Source organism: Plectrocnemia conspersa, unplaced genomic scaffold, assembly GCF_051122295.1.
Source record: "Plectrocnemia conspersa isolate PC_06_02 unplaced genomic scaffold, ASM5112229v1 ptg000001l, whole genome shotgun sequence".
In the NCBI taxonomy this organism is placed as follows: Eukaryota; Metazoa; Arthropoda; class Insecta; order Trichoptera; family Polycentropodidae; genus Plectrocnemia; species Plectrocnemia conspersa.
Window position 1 is genome coordinate 9,201,991 of NW_028277165.1, and position 17,850 is coordinate 9,219,840.

A 17,850-nucleotide genomic window follows, 5' to 3' on the forward strand; every position below is an offset into this window, starting at 1 on the left:
TTTCCCTAATGTGTAATTATTTAGAGCTTATATATACAATTTATTTTAGTTAACTAGTCGACGGTAAAAGCATTTCTATTATATTTAGACGAGAAAATATCACTGCTGTGCTGTAAGTAGAATTTAGTGACTAGCCATTTGTCGAACCATTTTTGTTTAGTTTTGTTTATCTACCGCTCGATAGGGATTTTTATGGTAGCATAAAAAGTTTATTTCATCATTTTTTTATGGTTTAGTTGTACGTATATTATAAAATCTATCTTAAGATAATTTTTAATTTTTAAATAAAAAGAGTTTATTAATTTTTTACCTTAAGTTACTGTAAAATTTGATTAAAAGAATTTATATATGAAGAAAAAGCTTTCAAAATATCTAAGGAATACTAATATTAAAAAAAAACTCTATAATATTTATAATTTCAATTTCATATTTAACTAAAATATGGTTTCTACTATTATATATTGTAATGATTTAATATAACTTTACTTCGATTAAGTAAGAAAAAAAAGACTTAAAATATGCTCTTATTTAGAGTATATATTTAAAAATAGTCGCATTATGAACTAGGGGGCTGAAAAAAATATAAATTTATTAATAATATTTATTAACTCGTTAATAATTTAATAATAAAATGAACTATTTATGCAATTAAAATTTTTTTCATAAAACTATGATTTTAAAAAAAGAATTAAAAAAGTATAAAATAATACTGAAAACGGGTTGCTAAAAAAGTTCTTTCTGCTTTAGTAAATGTGTGAAGAATAATTGAAGCTTAAAATTGAATATTCTTCCAAAACTTATTTCGTACATCTTTGTTTTTAAAACATATTTATAATATCATATTTTTTTGATAGAAGCTGCGTTTTCGTATGCTATATATATCGTTTTCCATATCTTTTACATATATTATCGCTTGTTCAGATATTAAAAGCATAAGAAGTTCGAAATGTAGTTTTTAACACTAATGAGAGTATTTTTATAAAATAATATTTAAGGTATTAAAATGTATATCAGGGAATCTAGGTTAAGTCCATTATTATTTGTGTTATTAAAAACTGATGTACCAAAAAAGGGAAAAGCATAATTTTTATGTGAATATTTTTAGGTGAGTTATAAAAAGGAAATAGTTGTAGAGTTAAATATGAAAAATGATAAGTTGAAAAAAAATATTAAAATTTAATAAAAAAAGCTTAATTAATGTTATTGAATAGTAAGAGGTATAACGAGAAAGAATTATAAGTGTAAAATTAAATTAGAAATGTAGGAGTATTTATTAATAATTAAAAATCTATATAGTAAATTTGTTAGTAGAATTAAAGAACTAAATACACACAAATAAATATATGTAGCATATATTAAAAATAGAGGATAAGATAAAATTTTTTATTAAAGATTGTAGAAAATAAATATTAGACTTAATAAAATCAAATTTTTGTTATTAAAAATATGCTGCTGCATATAATATATATCATTGTCTTTTGATATGAAGTAAAAAAAAATTTAAATTAATTATATTACAAAACCTACCATCATGACTTAACAGGTTTCTCCAATGCGTCATGATGGATATTATACAAATAAACGTTTAAAAATAATAAATAAAAAAACAGTTTAGGTGCACACATAAAAAAGACGAGTACCATTCCATATATTTTTCCAGTTCATAATAGCTACCGCCGGAAACATCTGTGTTTGACAAACTCGTTGAGAGAGAAGCATCTGACGTTCTGGCCGTAGTAGGTAAGAATAAGGGATGCAATCGTGACTCTACAGGGCACTTTTAAGCTCGCAGCCGAAAGTCACTGAGCATTGCCAAATTGTTTATACCGCCCTAAAATACCTTTAAAAATAACTATATTAAATGCACTACGCCGAGAATGCAATTAATTGAATTTCAGTGCTTCAAGCAAAAATGCACTAGGATACAAAAACAATATACAAATTGAAAGAACGAAACAGATACAAATTATTTCATTCTAAGATTTTTCAAATTTCATTCAAGATATTATAAACGAATATTTGAGCAATTATTATTCGAATATTCATATAATAAAAAATCGGGAGAATAATTTAAATATTCGATTGAGAACCCTAGCTTAGGTCATAAGTTTTGTATCATTATTTTTCACGAAAGATAGTTTTCTTTATGGAATTGTTTTATTGAAATTCTGAAAAAAAACAGTAATAACAATGCATTATACCTTACAAGTTTGAGTTAAATATTTACATAAAATAAAACTTATTTACTTTTGAGCTGGTATTTTTTTGCATGGCTGCAAAATTTGAAGTTCCGTCACTGGTGAGATGTTGCTAGTTTTTTTTAACATATTTTTATAATTTTTGCGTCTTGAAAATTTAGCACCCTCTGTTTTCGCCTGTTGCATATTAGTGCTATGAATTGGCAATGTCGAGTTTCTCATACGAAAAATATAAAGCCGAGACAGAGATATCTGTTCGTCCTCTAACCAGATGCACTATGCTTTTGCATGAGAGGAACGAAGCGTTTCGTTCAGCTTGCTCTGGCATGCACATAGCTTATTTTACAACGAAAGCTATATTTGAAAATTTGGCACACGGGCGCCTTAGAAAGCAGCAGTCGTTTCGAAAACCATATGGATATTACATAAATTGGCCATATTTTCCTTGGCAGCGCCAGATCAGCATCCTAACCGGACTTGCCAGTCGACCGACGCGATTGGACTGATATACAGATCTCTCCGAAGCATTTCAATAGTTCCATATAAGGCAAATAGTCTAGTTTCTAGTCACAGGTGACGGCCTAAGAGCAGTTGGTTGTTTATTGCTCGGTTCAATCCGTCGATTGGTATTTCTTTATTGCGTGCCAGAAATTGTCAGGATGCCGGGTGACGACGAACAAGGAGTTGCATGTCCCGTTTGCTATGCAGCAGCTTCACTCCGTTGTTCAGTGTGCAAAGAGGTGTCATACTGTTGCAAGGAGCACCAGAAAATGGATTGGAAGAATCACAAAAACGCCTGTAAGGCTTACGAGGTTTGAAAAAATGATTTACCATCCTATGCAATTTTTTTAATTTTTTTCTAAAAATATTGAAAGTACGAGTGATATAACTAAATTGTCTTAATAAATATTGATATTATTTTTTTATTATCAATCATAAATATAGGTATATTTAAAAGTGGAGCATTTAAAAATAGATGTTGTGTAACTAAAGAAGATTATTTATCATTGATTTCTCGTAGAATTATTGTAAAAGTATCATTTAAAAAATGTATGTATCACATATAAAAGTAGCTTATAGAAATATTGTCGATTTTTTCACAATTTTTTTATGTACTATATATACACATACATATAGTATATATATATATATTTATATTCACAATATGATAAAATATATCATACATTAATAAAATCTGTGTTAAATCATTAATGTATAAATATTCAATACAAATAGATTTGATTAAAATTACATAATTTTTTTCTCTTGTTTTTGTGTATATATTACTATAATAAGAATAAAGTAAAATAACGTATTATTATTGCATTTTAAATCAGTATCTAGTTAACATCTTTTACATATTTCTTGCAGAATTGTGCAATAACTATTCAATTAAAGTATTCAAGAGTATCTTGGCGGAAATATCAAAAAATGTCGTGACAATTTAATTGGTTTTGTATAAATCATATTTATATCTTATCATTAAATAAATAAAAATGTAATAATATTATTGAACATTCAAGCAGTCTTATATATTTAATTTTAGTTTTATTATGTTGAAATAATTCAATTTCAAAGAAGCTTGGTTTATATTTATTTTACAATTTCCTTTGTTTATGTTTTTGCAATAAAATAATAAAAAAGAAATCAATATTTTCACAGTAAAAATATTTGTTAAATTTATGGCTATATTATGTAAGGATGATTAAATATAGATATATGTGGGGCATTAGGTGACTGTTATATTAGGAAGTTTTTTACATTTATATATTATTATATAATCTTTTTTTATATTTGTATATCTTAAAGTTTAGTTAAAGTGTTGACTATAATATTATGTAGAATTGTAGAATTGGAAATGGCACATTTAAAAGTAGCTCGGGTAAATCCTATATATTTTCATTATATTTTGTAGGTCATTCTTTATATTATATAAACTTTGAGATTTATAAATAAAATACGTCTTATATGTTTTTTTAAATTAAAAAAAAATTAGGATTAAAAAATGAAATTTTGCAACTAAAATATTTAATATATTTATTTCTTGTCTTTTTATGTGAAAAAATATTTCTTTAAAGCGCGACACATAAAAATACTTCTATTGGAGCAATAAAGAATACTTGCATATTTTTCAATATTTTCTTTATTTATATTATTGTTTATTATACATTTATTTCATTGCAAATAGTGTTTAGTTAAAATCTTTTCTAAGTTTCTTCCAGAATTATGTAAAACGCATTTGATAGTAGCTCAGTGAAAATCTTATGGAACCTTTCCACAATATTTTTTTTATATAGTTTCAAAAATGTACAATAAAATAAAAAATACATTAATATTTCCTATATTTATTACTATAATTTTGTAAAACTATTTTTAATATCAAATTTAAGACATATTTAAAAGTAGCTAAGTGAGAATTTTATATAAATTAAATATAAATACAGTTTAAATCTTTATTCAATAACTCGCATTGATACGTAAGAACTATTAAATATTTTTTTATGCTTACAATTAAAATATTTATAGTGTTAATGTGTTAGAACCTTTTAATTAAAATACACGTGGCGCATTTAATTACAGCTCGGCGAATATCTAATGATTTTCAATTAAAAATTTTAGACTTATAATAAATTATTAATTAAGCAAATTGCATTATAAAACAGTTTTTAGTTGAATTTTTTTATATATTTCTCACACAATTAAAAGTATTTCATTGATTTTTTTATAAAAGTTTTTCACAACTTTTTTTGTTAATATTTTAAAAATATAACAATAAAATAAATTAATACTATATTAAGTAAGAACTATTGAATAAAAATATACGTAGCTTGGTAAAAATTATTATAATATTTTCATAATCTTATTTGTTTTACATATATTTTTGTATATATATTACGATAAAAAATATATTATTAGGGTGAAAATATTTATTATATTATTTGCTAAAATATTTTAAAACCTTTTAATAAAAATATATGTTGCGCATTTAGTAGCCCAGTGACATATTTTTGTAAAAAAGATGCAAAAAAATATTAGTGCTACATTTAAAAGTACCCAAAAAAATTTTTCATGATGTTTTTTTTAGTAAATATTGTGATAAAAAATATATTATTACAAGTGAAAAGTTTATACAACTTTCGTTGTATTTTTATATCTACATTATGATAAAAATTACATAATTACAATTATGCATTTTTTTTATATTTATGACTATATATACTATTTGAACCACTCAATAGAAATATAGACGGCGCTTTTAAAAGTTGCTCGGTCGCAATTTAACTATTTTTCTATACTATTTTAAATTTAAATTAAATAAAATACTCATAAATTCAATTAAAATTTATATTTTATTGCTCGATATGTTATAAAAAATATTTAATTAAAATATAATTGTCACATTCAAAAGTAGCCCGGTGGAAATGTTATAGAATTTTTTATTTTTATTAACATTACGATATAAAATATAATATTTCATATTGAATATTTCTTATTTTTTTCGCTATGATATGTAAGAAATATTTAATAAAAATATACACTGCGCATTTAAAAGTAGCCCAGTGAAAATTATATAAATGTTTTTTATAATTTTTATAATTAAATTATAATAAAAAATTCATTATTACTGTTGCTCATTTTTCACTATATTAATTAGGAATAAATAAAAATATACGTGGCATATTTAAAGGTAGCTCAAATATAATATTATTAAAAAAAATTGAATGCTTTTAAAGAATTTATTAACACTTAATCGGTGTTTCTGGAAATATAATATTATTTTATATATTTTTTAAATTATAATAAAAAATATGTGCCATTAAAATTAAAATATTTATTATATTTATTGCAATATCATTATAGTAAATATCATATAGAAATAAGTTTCAAACATTTTTATATAAATATATTTTATACTTACAGATAAAAATATAATAATACTATGAATTGTATAATACATTCAATCTTTATTAAATTTTTGGTAAATTACATAATAACTATTTATTTATTATAGATGTGTTGCATATAAAAGTAGCATGAGTGAAATTTAATAGAACGTTTTTACTGTGATGATAATAAAAGGATACCTTATGTTAGAACTATTAAATAAAAATAGAAGTGTCAAAGTAGTCTAAATATAATTTCTTTTTAATAAAGCTATTGATGGAACTGGTATTTATTATGGATATATTTTTAGCATTGGACTGTAAAAATGATTTATAATTCATCTAAAAATAATCTCTAGCGTATGTGCAATATGACACCGTTTATATTTTTACTTAAATAACAATATTTTAACACATAAATAGAACTCCAGAAATATTAGTTTGTTTGTCATAAATAAAACACTTACATCGACTATTTTGACAAGCTAAGTTGTGGGTTTTGGAATTTATTATTATGAATATCAGTTCTGGCAATCTAGTATTCTGAACTTTGTTATTGGGTTTCGTTTTGACTGGAACACAAATATTTAAAATAAATGTAGAGAGCTCTAATTGTTTTATTACGTAACTAATGTGAAACATTATAGAAACAAAGTCTATAAAATAAATTTTATATGCAGTAATAAATTTCTCCTAATAAAATAATCACATTAAGATGTCATTTGAATGTGTTAACTGTGTTTTGGCAATAGCGCGTCAAAATCTGATTTCATTCGAGGCGTCAATCTTTTTTTGGTTAATTAGCCGTGATTCAGATTTAGAATCCACATGGTCCGTTTATATGAATCGCCAATTTTCCCCTTTAGCTTTTTGCTCTTGGCTGCGAGCCAAATAGAGCTGAGAGAAATTTTCGTTTGCTTTTATTTAGGTTATACTATTGCAATCTCTGCCAGTTGTTTAAATACGTTAATAGACTAGATCTAATAGTTTTAATCAATTTAACTAATAAGATATTATTTTACTTTTAGATACGGACTTCAAAAGAATTGGGCAGATATTTGGCGGCAGCTAGAGATCTAAATCCAGGAGATGTTATCATATCTGAGACGCCATTGGTTTGGGCTGCTAAGTCTTTGATGGACCCAGAAAGGATTGCTCCTTGCGTTGGATGCTGTATTCCAGTGAATGTTAGCATTGGAGAGAGATGTGCAAGGTATTGTATTATACAAATACATAGTTAATTTTACAAATAGTTCTCATACATATTTTTATTAAATAGTTGCGGTTGGCCCATTTGTTCAGGACATTGTCCAGGCCTAAAAGACTTGAAACATCATGGATTGGAATGCTTAGTTTTGAGTTTACGTCCAGGTTGTGCTATATCAAATATGGGTGATTATTATAGACACGATGCCTTAATGGCTCTCAGGTGTTTACTCAGTCAGAAGAAGTCCCATAAAAGATTTAGAAAAATTATCGAGTTGCAGTCGCACATTGAAGATAGAGGTCCAGATACTGAAATATACCAGTGAGTATATATTGCTTTATTTAATTTTGTAAGAATCTAATCATTGCCTTTTGTTTTATTATAGAGAGATTGATTCATTCATTGTTAAATATCTGCAAGACAATTTTCTGCATCCCTTGCGTTCAGTAGAAACTGAATTAAACACAAACCTAGTTCCAGATATGTCCAGTAAATTGATTCATACACTTTGTGGCATCATTGATGTGAATTCTTTAGACGTGATCTTAAACAATGGAAGCGAACTATCAGCTCTCTATTCTACCACTTGCTTAATGGAACACAACTGTACTCCAAATACAAAACATTCTTTCAATACTAGCAGCAGCGATGAGAATCTTTTATATAAAATAACAGTTAAAGCTGCTTTGCCAATTAAGAAAGGAGAAAATATAACGACGATGTATAGCCATGCTTTATGGGGTACACAAGCTAGAAGAGAGCATTTAAAGGATACGAAATACTTCAGTTGTCGTTGTGAGCGTTGCCAGGATCCGACTGAGTTGGGTACTTATTTGAGTGCAATGAAATGTTTGGGTTCTGATAAAGAGCCGTGCGGTGGAAATCAACTTCCTGAAAATCCTTGCGATGAAAACGCAGAATGGATATGTGATAAATGCTTTTTAAAAATAAAAAATACTGAAATTTCGTATCTAACGTCTAAATTAGGGGAAGAAGTTGAGTTCGTGCAAGCAGGAAATCCTACAATTATTCAGCTGGAAGAGCTTTTGAATAAGCTATATACTTTCTTACATCCGAACCATTATCACGTGTATTCTGTTAAGCATTCTTTGGTTCAGTTGTACGGTCATCAGATCGGATTTTTACATCAAGATATAAGCGATGAGTTGTTGGAGAAAAAGGTTAATATGTGTACAGAATTATTGGATGTCACTTCCAAATTAGATCCTGGAAGTACTAGATTGAGTCTTTATTCTGGAGTACTTCATCACGAACTGTTCCATGCAAAATTTGAGATATTGAAGAGAAAAGTTATGAAGAACATTGTGGATAAGATTGATATTACAAGTGCATCTTTAGATTTGAGCGAAATATTAGGCAAAGCAAAGAAGAGCTTAGACGATGAAAGTGATGGTAGTTCTGGTCATAAATTAACAGAAGTTATGATTCAGACTGAAAGGAACTTTATAAGATGGACCACGAATAATAAGGTTCTTATCTAAATATTTTATATTTTTGTACGTTTTTTGTAAATATTTTTAATTGTAGTTTTAGTGAGTAGTAACTTTCATAGTACATGTGTTTATTGCTCTCAATGTATAAATTATATTTTGCTAAGAAATATAGTATTTGTCTTGAATTGCACTTGTATTGTAACATACCCCTATTTGAATGTTAATTGATATGTTTAGAAGGCTTTTAAAAAAACACATAAAAAGTAAACAAACATTAATATTTATTGACACTTTATATATAAAAAACTTATGCTATTATCACAGATTTTCATAATTAGACATTGACTAGATCACTCATAGTTGTGTTCTTAATTGATTTGTACTTGTTCTTGGATCCAATGGATGTATTCTGAGACCCTTGTGTATAGACCAGGAAGACGTGCTCTTCCACATCCGATTCCAGTCGATACTACACCAATAACGACGGAGTTTGGATTCTCTGAAGACATCAAAGGACCACCACTATCGGCCTAAAATTTAGGTAGAATAAGTATATAATGGAATAGTTTTAAGTGAGCTTAAAAAGTGATATGTACCCAGCAAGAGTCTTTGCCTCCTTGTTCATCTCCAGCGCACATCTGACCAGGATTGATCTTAGTCTTTTTGCCTTGAGAAGCATACCATTCCTGGCATAGTGAATTCTTCATAACGCTCACCTCCACCTTTTGTAAAACGTCGGCTCTTCCGCCTGCGATCATTGTCATCAGTTTTATCTTCTTCTTTAACTTAGCTATTATCATAAACAATATACCACCTTACCTTTCGAAGTCAACTCGTTCAACCATCCCCAACCTGCCACAACAGCTGATCTCCCAGAGTAATCCAAATGTCTACTCTCGTTAGGTCCATCCGGAAGACAAGCCGGCAGTACAGCATTAGACCATTGTATATCTTCTTCTAGCTGGAGTAGAGCCAAATCGTCACTCGGACGACCGCATTTGTATTGTGGATGAATGACAATTCGTTTTATTCTAACGTCTTGGGCTTTCGGTTCTTCCTGCTTGGTCAAATCGTGCTCTCCTAGAGTTGCTCTTATTTGAATTGGACTCATGGGTTCGTTCAATCCGCTGGAATGAATCGCTTTAGTTCATTTGGGAATTCTTGACAAACTTTAAGATTCTGGAAATACTTACTTGCAAATACAATGAGCTGCTGTGATTAACCACCGGCGGGATATTATTGTTGCTCCACAAAAGTGACCTCCCCTTCTGGTTAGAGATACTAGCCAGGGAAATTCGGATTGGGCAGCAGAAGTACCGCCGATGATTCTGGCAGAACGACGAGCACCACATGCAGTATCTGAAACTGTTGAGAAAGACTTTTTTATCTGTTTGAATCTGTAGAAAAGATCAAAATCTAACTGTTTAAATAAAATATCAAATATTCATTAGAAGAAAATATTTTAAATTAATTGATAATTAATTGTTTAGATGTCACCAATTTAAGTATGTATAAAAATATTGGTCTAAAAAATCTTAATTTGTAAAGTATATTCTGATTGAAATACTTTACTGTTATCGTGTTATATTTTAATATTTTCATATAAAATATCTTCTAAAAGTTTTATTAAAAATGAAATGAAATGAAATATTTTTTTAGCAGAAAACAAAAATTTGATTACTTAAAGTTGCGTTTTTAAAAGTAGCTCGTTTAGCAAAAATACTATTTTTTATAAGCAAATAAGATTGATTTTTTGGTATTATTTTGATTTTTGTTATTAAAATATAAGAAAACCAAATAATAAATAAATTATATAAAGCAATATATAAGTGGCGCTTCTAAGAGTAGCCCACTCAACAAAATGTATTATATTTTTACTCTTTAAAAAATTAGATTGCAGAAAACTGAAACCCTATATTTTATTACAAAATTTATTATGAACTTCCATATAATGATCAGACTACAAAAATATATAAAACAACTAAATAAACTACCCATCTTAAAAATCTAAAAAATGTTACTTCGAAAATTCAAAGTGGCGCTTTTAAAAATAGCCCGCTCGAATTTATTTTGCTCTAAAATTACTTTTGAGTGAAAAATGTAATAATAAAATAGTTTTATTCTGAACAATATATATTTTTTTAGCAAATAATTTTTAAATATCCAAACCTTTTCTAAAGTAGTATTTTTACCAAAATGTATCTTATTTTTACTCAAAAGTAAATTATATGTTAAATGCTAAAAAAACGTGTTACATTCTTAGGTTGAATGATAAAATTAATTAAAATATAGGGATTTTTAATAGTTTGCATAAATTTGAATGAATCTACTATATAAAGCTCAAAAATTTGCTTAAGGAATTTAACTGGCGCTTTCAAAAGTAGCCTGTTTATTTTTTATTTGATTTGAACTGTAAAAAAAGCAATATTAAAAAAAATGAATCAGAATATTTATTAAAAAAATTAGTCAAAAAAGTTATACAATAAAAGAAACATGAATTCCTTAAGCAAATTAAAATTGCGATTTTTAATTAATCACAACAAAATGTATACATCTCATACTCAATACTAAACAAAAACGTACTCGCTTCTTAACATAATATATTTTATTTATATTTTATTTAAAGAAATAAGTTTTAATGCAGTTATAACAACATAAAAATAATCCTGATATTGTACAAAAAAGTAATGTAAATAAAAAAAATGAGCAAAAAACATTACTTACATTACAAAAGTAGTTTAATTAAAAATGTACGTCATTTTTAATTAAGATTACTGAAATAATTGACTTATAAGAATTTAAATTACAAGAAATTTAAATAATATATCGTTTTTTTAATAAAATAACTTTTTAAGCGGTAAACTTAAATTTAAATAATTAGAGTGGCGCTTTTAAAAATAGTCCGTTTTACCAAAATGTACCTTATTTTAATTTTAAATTGAAATAGGTTGCATTAAATATTTTAATATATTTTTAAGTAATAGAGATGTTGTTTTAACAGACAGATATAAATGATTGAAGTAGTTTTCTAAAGCAAAAACATTAATTTAGAATACTAAACTGGTGCTTTTAAAAGTACATCATTTCTTAATAAACAATAGATTGCAAAAAATAGGTAATTCAATTTTTAAGAAACAGAAATTATATTAAATTACAGGAGATCTGAATATTATATCATTTTTTTAATAAAATATATTTTTTAAGCAGAAATCATTAAATAAATAATTAAAATGGCACTAGCCCGTCCACCAAAATGTACCTAATTTTTAATTCAAAATTTAATTAGGTTTTTCAAAATATTTAAATTTTATTTTAAGTTGTATTCAAAGACAAAAAAAATGAAATAACTTGCATAAACAGAAAACATTTAATTAAAATATTTTAATTACTTTAAAAAAAAAAACATTTAAACACAAAAACATGAAAACATTTAATTAAAATACATAATTACTGGTGCTTTTAAAAGTTCAATTTTATTGACAATAATTTTTTTTAATAATAAACTGGATTGCTAAACATATTTGATTTAATTTTTAAGTGAAACAGAAGTTGTATAAAATTACGAGAGACCCGAATTTTATATCATTGTTTTTTAATGAAATAACTTTTATGAGCAGAAAATATTAATTTAATTAATAATAATATAAAAAAATAGTAAAAGTAACTTTATTAAACATAAAAATATATTAAATAATAAAATACAAAACCGATTATCAAAAATATAGTATGATTATTGAAAATTAATTTTTATTCAAAAATTAAAATTATTTTTTTATTTTAAGTAAAATAAAAAATTGTAGACTAATTAATTTTCTCCTTCACTTAAAAGTTAATTTAGACTTTTACAAAACTCTTTTAATTCTAATACAATCAATCCTTATAATATTTATTATTAATCTCAAAAAAATTGAATTACCTTGGGTTGATATTAATTAATTGAAGTATATTTTATTTATGAAAAATTATAATTTAAACTTTTATAGAGGCGCAGTTAAAAGCAACCAAAAAAAGCAATATGTAGGATAGCTTAAAAGTAAAGCATAAGCTAATATTTTTGTCATATAACCTTTAAAGTTGATAATAGATTAAATTAATAAATAATTACGATTGATCATGGAGTGCACTTGTCCAAAGCACACGAAAGCTCCGAGCATCACGATCGATTTTAACATGTTCATTTTTAATTCAATTAAATATATAGATAATAAAATTAATTATATTATTATTATTAAGGTGCGATAAAAAATTAAAATTATATGGTCATATCCTGACTGTTGTTAGTCGGATATGCCCATGTGCAGAAGTGTGTCGGAAATGCGTTTACAGCTCGTATATATACTCGATTGCGGATATATGGGGCGGAGATGAGCTAGGAAATGTTTCCTAACGCCCAATCTGGTGACAGCTACGAGGTCACAACAATATGTGCAGTGCTTCACCTACAACTCGATTCAGTGCCATTGGCACTCCAATGTCAAGCGACGACTGATTAAAACCACTGCACATTTGAACAAGCACGCGGTAATTAACATACTGTAATATGCTTATGATAATTGTTTCGATTTTTGCTTTTGTCTGGTAGTTGTATTTCCTGTAAAGAAGATAGACGCATTGATTTGAGAGTATTTTACTCAAGTTCATGTACTAAGCCATCTGAGAAAATTCATTAAAATATTTTATAAATTTCTCTGAGCTTTCGTTTACGTATATATACTATATTGTCAGTATAGCTATAAGTAACTGATCTTTATATTTAATATTTGGATTTTTTTGGTTTAATTACTACTCAGTAATCGTAATATCTGTTCCATTAGTAATATATACTGTCTTAAGTCGTATTTATTCTTTTAATAAAGCATTTCTGTTACTTCAATAGAAGTGACAACTTTATAGTATAACATTTATTTCATCAAAATAATATAGTATTTGTTTCATATATAATTCGGAAATCAATAAATATTCGAGTCCAAAATTAACATTTTGCTTTAGAATAATATTTTATATTATGTAATAAGTACATAAATACAATTCATAAAACAGTAAAGCGAGCTTCGGATAAGAATAGCTTACTTGAGTTTCTGCTCCAAAAATATAGTAGAAAAAATGTGGTGTTGTAAAAATAGCTAGGAAAAAATAGTTACGCGCGTCTTTGACACTATTATACAAATATTTGTGCCAAATTGTTAGAATTGGTCAGTAATTTTAATTGCTCTAAAAAAATGCGGAAGAATAGTAAATACAATTTTACAGCATATTTATTAATATAAATAATAATAATAATAATAAAACACAGAGAGGAAATAACACATGAAGTAGAGAAATATATTATGCCCATTTGATTAAAATTAGGTACATATATTCATGTGTATATATGTAAATACATGTACATATACATACATATGTACAATAAAATTTTTTTTTTATTTAGATCATATTTAAATTAAAATTTTTATATAACATTTTTGACCCCATTTAAATATTGTGTTGGAGGAAAGAGAATACATATTCGAGAAAGATATAGTATGCTTTTACATCTATATAAAAGATAACCAATGTCTTTATAATAGAAGACATTTGTCTTCTATTATAATATAGATCTAAATAGTAAAACATTACTAATGACTTCATAATATAAATAGGTTTTCAATAACGAAGAATCAATAAAGAGTTATCAATGAAAGAACGACAGTATAGAGAGATGAACATGCTAATAATACTATAAGTTCACAGAGTCTGTAAATTTTCATTTTCACCTTGAGACTGGGATAGATAAACTTGTGACTAAAACGTTTTATCATCTACAATGATTTTCTAAAAAATATACACAGTCAGATTTTTCGCAGAAGACCATCAACGCGGTTCGATATCGGTGGGTTTGTTACATTCGGCAGGTTCTAAATAACGGAGCCTTGTATCTTAGTATTCAAATTAAGCAATCAGTATGCACATCCCGAGATTCGACAGTAAGCTAATGGCCAATTTGGAGGTTTCCGGGGTGAAGGTCTTAGACAGTCAAATATTTTGGTTCAACGTACACAAAAACTAATGTCGACAACCAGCAGTGGGTGTGTGCGAAACGCATACTGATCGCCTTGAAGCGAATTTGAAGCTGGGGTATGAAACATTTTTATTATTAATTTGTATTAAATTTATTGCTATATTTCTAATCACGTATGTTGACTGGTTTTATCTCAGATCAGTTACCTTCGGTGGTCTTTGAGCGTTTGGAGTTTGAAATGTCACGTTTTGTTCTTGAACCGTGGTTTGAATAATGACACATGAAATAAAATATAATTATTGATAGCTTCAAAGTCAGATTTGCTAATTAATATTATAAGGCATTTCTTAGAAAGTGAAGTTAATGAAATTCAAATGAAACCTTCCAATTTTTGTGTAGGTTGATACAGAAAAATATTTACAATGATTAAAATACTAAGTAGTTAAAAATCTAAGGACAATAAAATATATTAATAATAATATACTAAAATGTACGAAACACGACGACTGAAATTTAAACATGTTTTATTTAATAAATATTTTTGATTTCTTTATATGCCTAAATTCAATAAAAAAAAAATTAGTTAAATAATAAGTTGTGAGTTGCATTAAAGAAACACAGTTTTGAGCGCAAAGCGTGAGATTATGAGCGCATTTTGCTAAATACCCGCAGATTGTTTTGCAGACTCTAGTAAGAAAAAAAATCATTGCGTTTATATTATGCCGGATGGATATGTAAATTTTCAACTCAACATGGAATTTTAACAGTTACGTTAACATTGAATAGAACCATGTGTCTAATTGGCCATTTTTAACCCTTAACGAACTTCGTATTATATTATATTAAAACATACATTTGGTTAGTTCTCATTATCTTATATGTGTGTTTATATTTAAAATTAGGTAGGGTATATATTATGTCTTATGTCTGAAACAGTGGCGTAGCTAGGGTATATGCCGCCCGGGGCAATCCTTAAAATTGCCCCCCCCCATACATTTTTTGCAGGGTCATAAAGCCTGCATTTGTTAAAATAATAAATTTATTATTGTTAAGCTCTTGCTATTCATAGATTTACATAAATTTTAGTTTATTCAGGGTTAAGACGATTCCATTGCGAATATGCCGCCCCCAAGCAAGTGCCGCCCGGGGCGGCCCGCCCCCTCCGCCTCCCTATAGCTACGCCACTGGTCTGAAAGTAAATATACGCGTTTTGACTGTTGCAAAAGGTGAAAAAAATCATAATGTTTGCAAATTTTCATATTTTTCTTCTCATTTTTGTATTACAACAGTTTAAAATCTGGCAGTATCTGACGAATATTTGTGGCAGAGATGTACTTTCATAAGGAAAGTCATAGAAAAATTGTTTATATGAGATATTAAATTAATAATGAATGAAAAAATTAAGTAAAAATCATACTAATTTAGATAATAGTTGTCTATCCCTGCAAATTGACTAGTCGATAAGAGTCTGTTGACATTTTTTGTACGGCTCAGTTGACTTTATCTATTTTCCGGGTGAGCTAGCTGCTGTGTGGGTTATTCGAACTCGGTTCACGGTCGGTTTTCGATTTTTCTAATAACATTTACACATTTCATACCAAGTGATCTTGAAGCCTATCAATCTGATAATAGTATGAACTTTTTTACAAGCGATAATCAAAAACCAAACACACTTATTCCTCCATTATCTACGAGACATCCAAGGTGCATGCGGGTCCCTTTTTTGACCCACATGCAACTTTTTTATGGATTAAAATTATTTTCTTTCGTTCTTATCTTCGATTTTCTTCTAGTTTGAATGTGGGGTAAGATAAGCACTGTCCCATATATTCATTGGCATTGCGACAAAACGTAACAAGTGCATATTTAATAATTGTTACATGATCAAGGGCATTTGTGCATTTGTGTCAAGTGAAACATATATTATACATAAATATCGACAATTATCTGGCGTGTCGAACGCGTTATTAATTATTTGTGAATAAAAATGTGGGACACGAGAGGTTTTTGCAATTGTGCATAATTTTTGGACGCAATTTTTCGTTTTTGACATTATCGGTCAGAACATTTGTTTGCATGTTTTATTGTAAATGTAAATGTCTGCTTGATTTTTTAAAGGTTTTTCTAATATGACCGTGTGAAAATATTAGCGCATTTTTAAGATTTCAATGGAAGGTCGGACGATGCACTTTAAATTTGTTATCAGACATTGATTATATTTTATGGATAAAGTAAATGAATATAGTACTAAAGTATCAAATAAAAATTTATATAAAAAAAGTATACGATAAAAATAAAAGTAGCTCTAAGTATAACTAAATATAAAATCTAAAAATTTTATTCCTTAGTAAGAAATATTAATTAGAATATTTCTATCATATTATATAAAGACACTTAGAACAAGGACAAGTGACTATATCGCATTGTTAAATTTAGATACTTAATTAATAATTATATTTTTTATAATATAAATTTAGTTTTATATACTCAATTTAAATGTATCAATTTATTTAAAATTTTACTGCGCAGTGTCAGTAAAACTGTTTTTGTTCAAAGACTGATAAGAATATTTTCACATGATATATTTAAAATAAATTAAACTAAAGCCAAACCTAATATAAGTTAGAACTTTTATTAGATAAAAGTTGGGTTTGGTTTTTTATTTTAAGTTAAGTTTAGACTTAAACAGTAAATGGACGTTTCACAATATCAAATTGTGTTTCATAGACATTTTAGAGCAGAATATTATTTCACGACTGTTACAGGAAAGCGGCTGCTTTCTTCGATCTTCTCAAAGTTGTCTCGTTAGTTTTTAAGTAAGTAAGTAAAATAAGTGATTTAGTAAAATGTTCTGGCTTATAAATATAATTAATAATACTACTATACAATTTTCAAAAAAAAAATCTGTTCTAAGACATTTGCCAGTCATTTCTTATGTAAAATCTGTTGAATTCAAAATTGAAGTAAAAAATTTACAAGGCAGACAATTTTCGAGATATTGCTTAATTTTAGTATTTTTCATAAAAAAATGTGTTTTTACCCAGTTGCAAATATCTCCATTTTTACTTGCCGTATTGCAAAGTATTTTATACCTGGCTAAAGGTAATTA

The 17,850-nt window shown here is 26.8% G+C and overlaps 2 protein-coding genes across 2 annotated transcripts; one reads left to right on the top strand and one right to left on the bottom strand.

Annotated features, from left to right (window-relative positions):
- Window positions 1–2,568: 2,568 nt before the first annotated feature.
- On the top strand, window positions 2,569–8,928 carry SmydA-5 (SET and MYND domain containing, arthropod-specific, member 5). The gene is made up of 4 exons (XM_088189241.1): window positions 2,569–3,010; window positions 7,111–7,295; window positions 7,362–7,610; window positions 7,675–8,928. Exons 1-4 carry the CDS (start codon window positions 2,858–2,860, stop codon window positions 8,789–8,791), a joined length of 1,704 nt encoding a protein of 567 aa, XP_088045367.1. The 5' UTR covers window positions 2,569–2,857; the 3' UTR covers window positions 8,792–8,928.
- A 76-nt stretch (window positions 8,929–9,004) lies between these two features.
- Window positions 9,005–13,029, bottom strand: LOC148238735 (trypsin-1-like). The gene is made up of 5 exons (XM_088189254.1): window positions 12,849–13,029; window positions 9,937–10,108; window positions 9,563–9,870; window positions 9,340–9,491; window positions 9,005–9,273 (listed from the first exon to the last, which is right to left on the bottom strand). Exons 1-5 carry the CDS (start codon window positions 12,919–12,921, stop codon window positions 9,112–9,114), a joined length of 867 nt encoding a protein of 288 aa, XP_088045380.1. The 5' UTR covers window positions 12,922–13,029; the 3' UTR covers window positions 9,005–9,111.
- Between the last annotated feature and the right edge of the window lie 4,821 nt (window positions 13,030–17,850).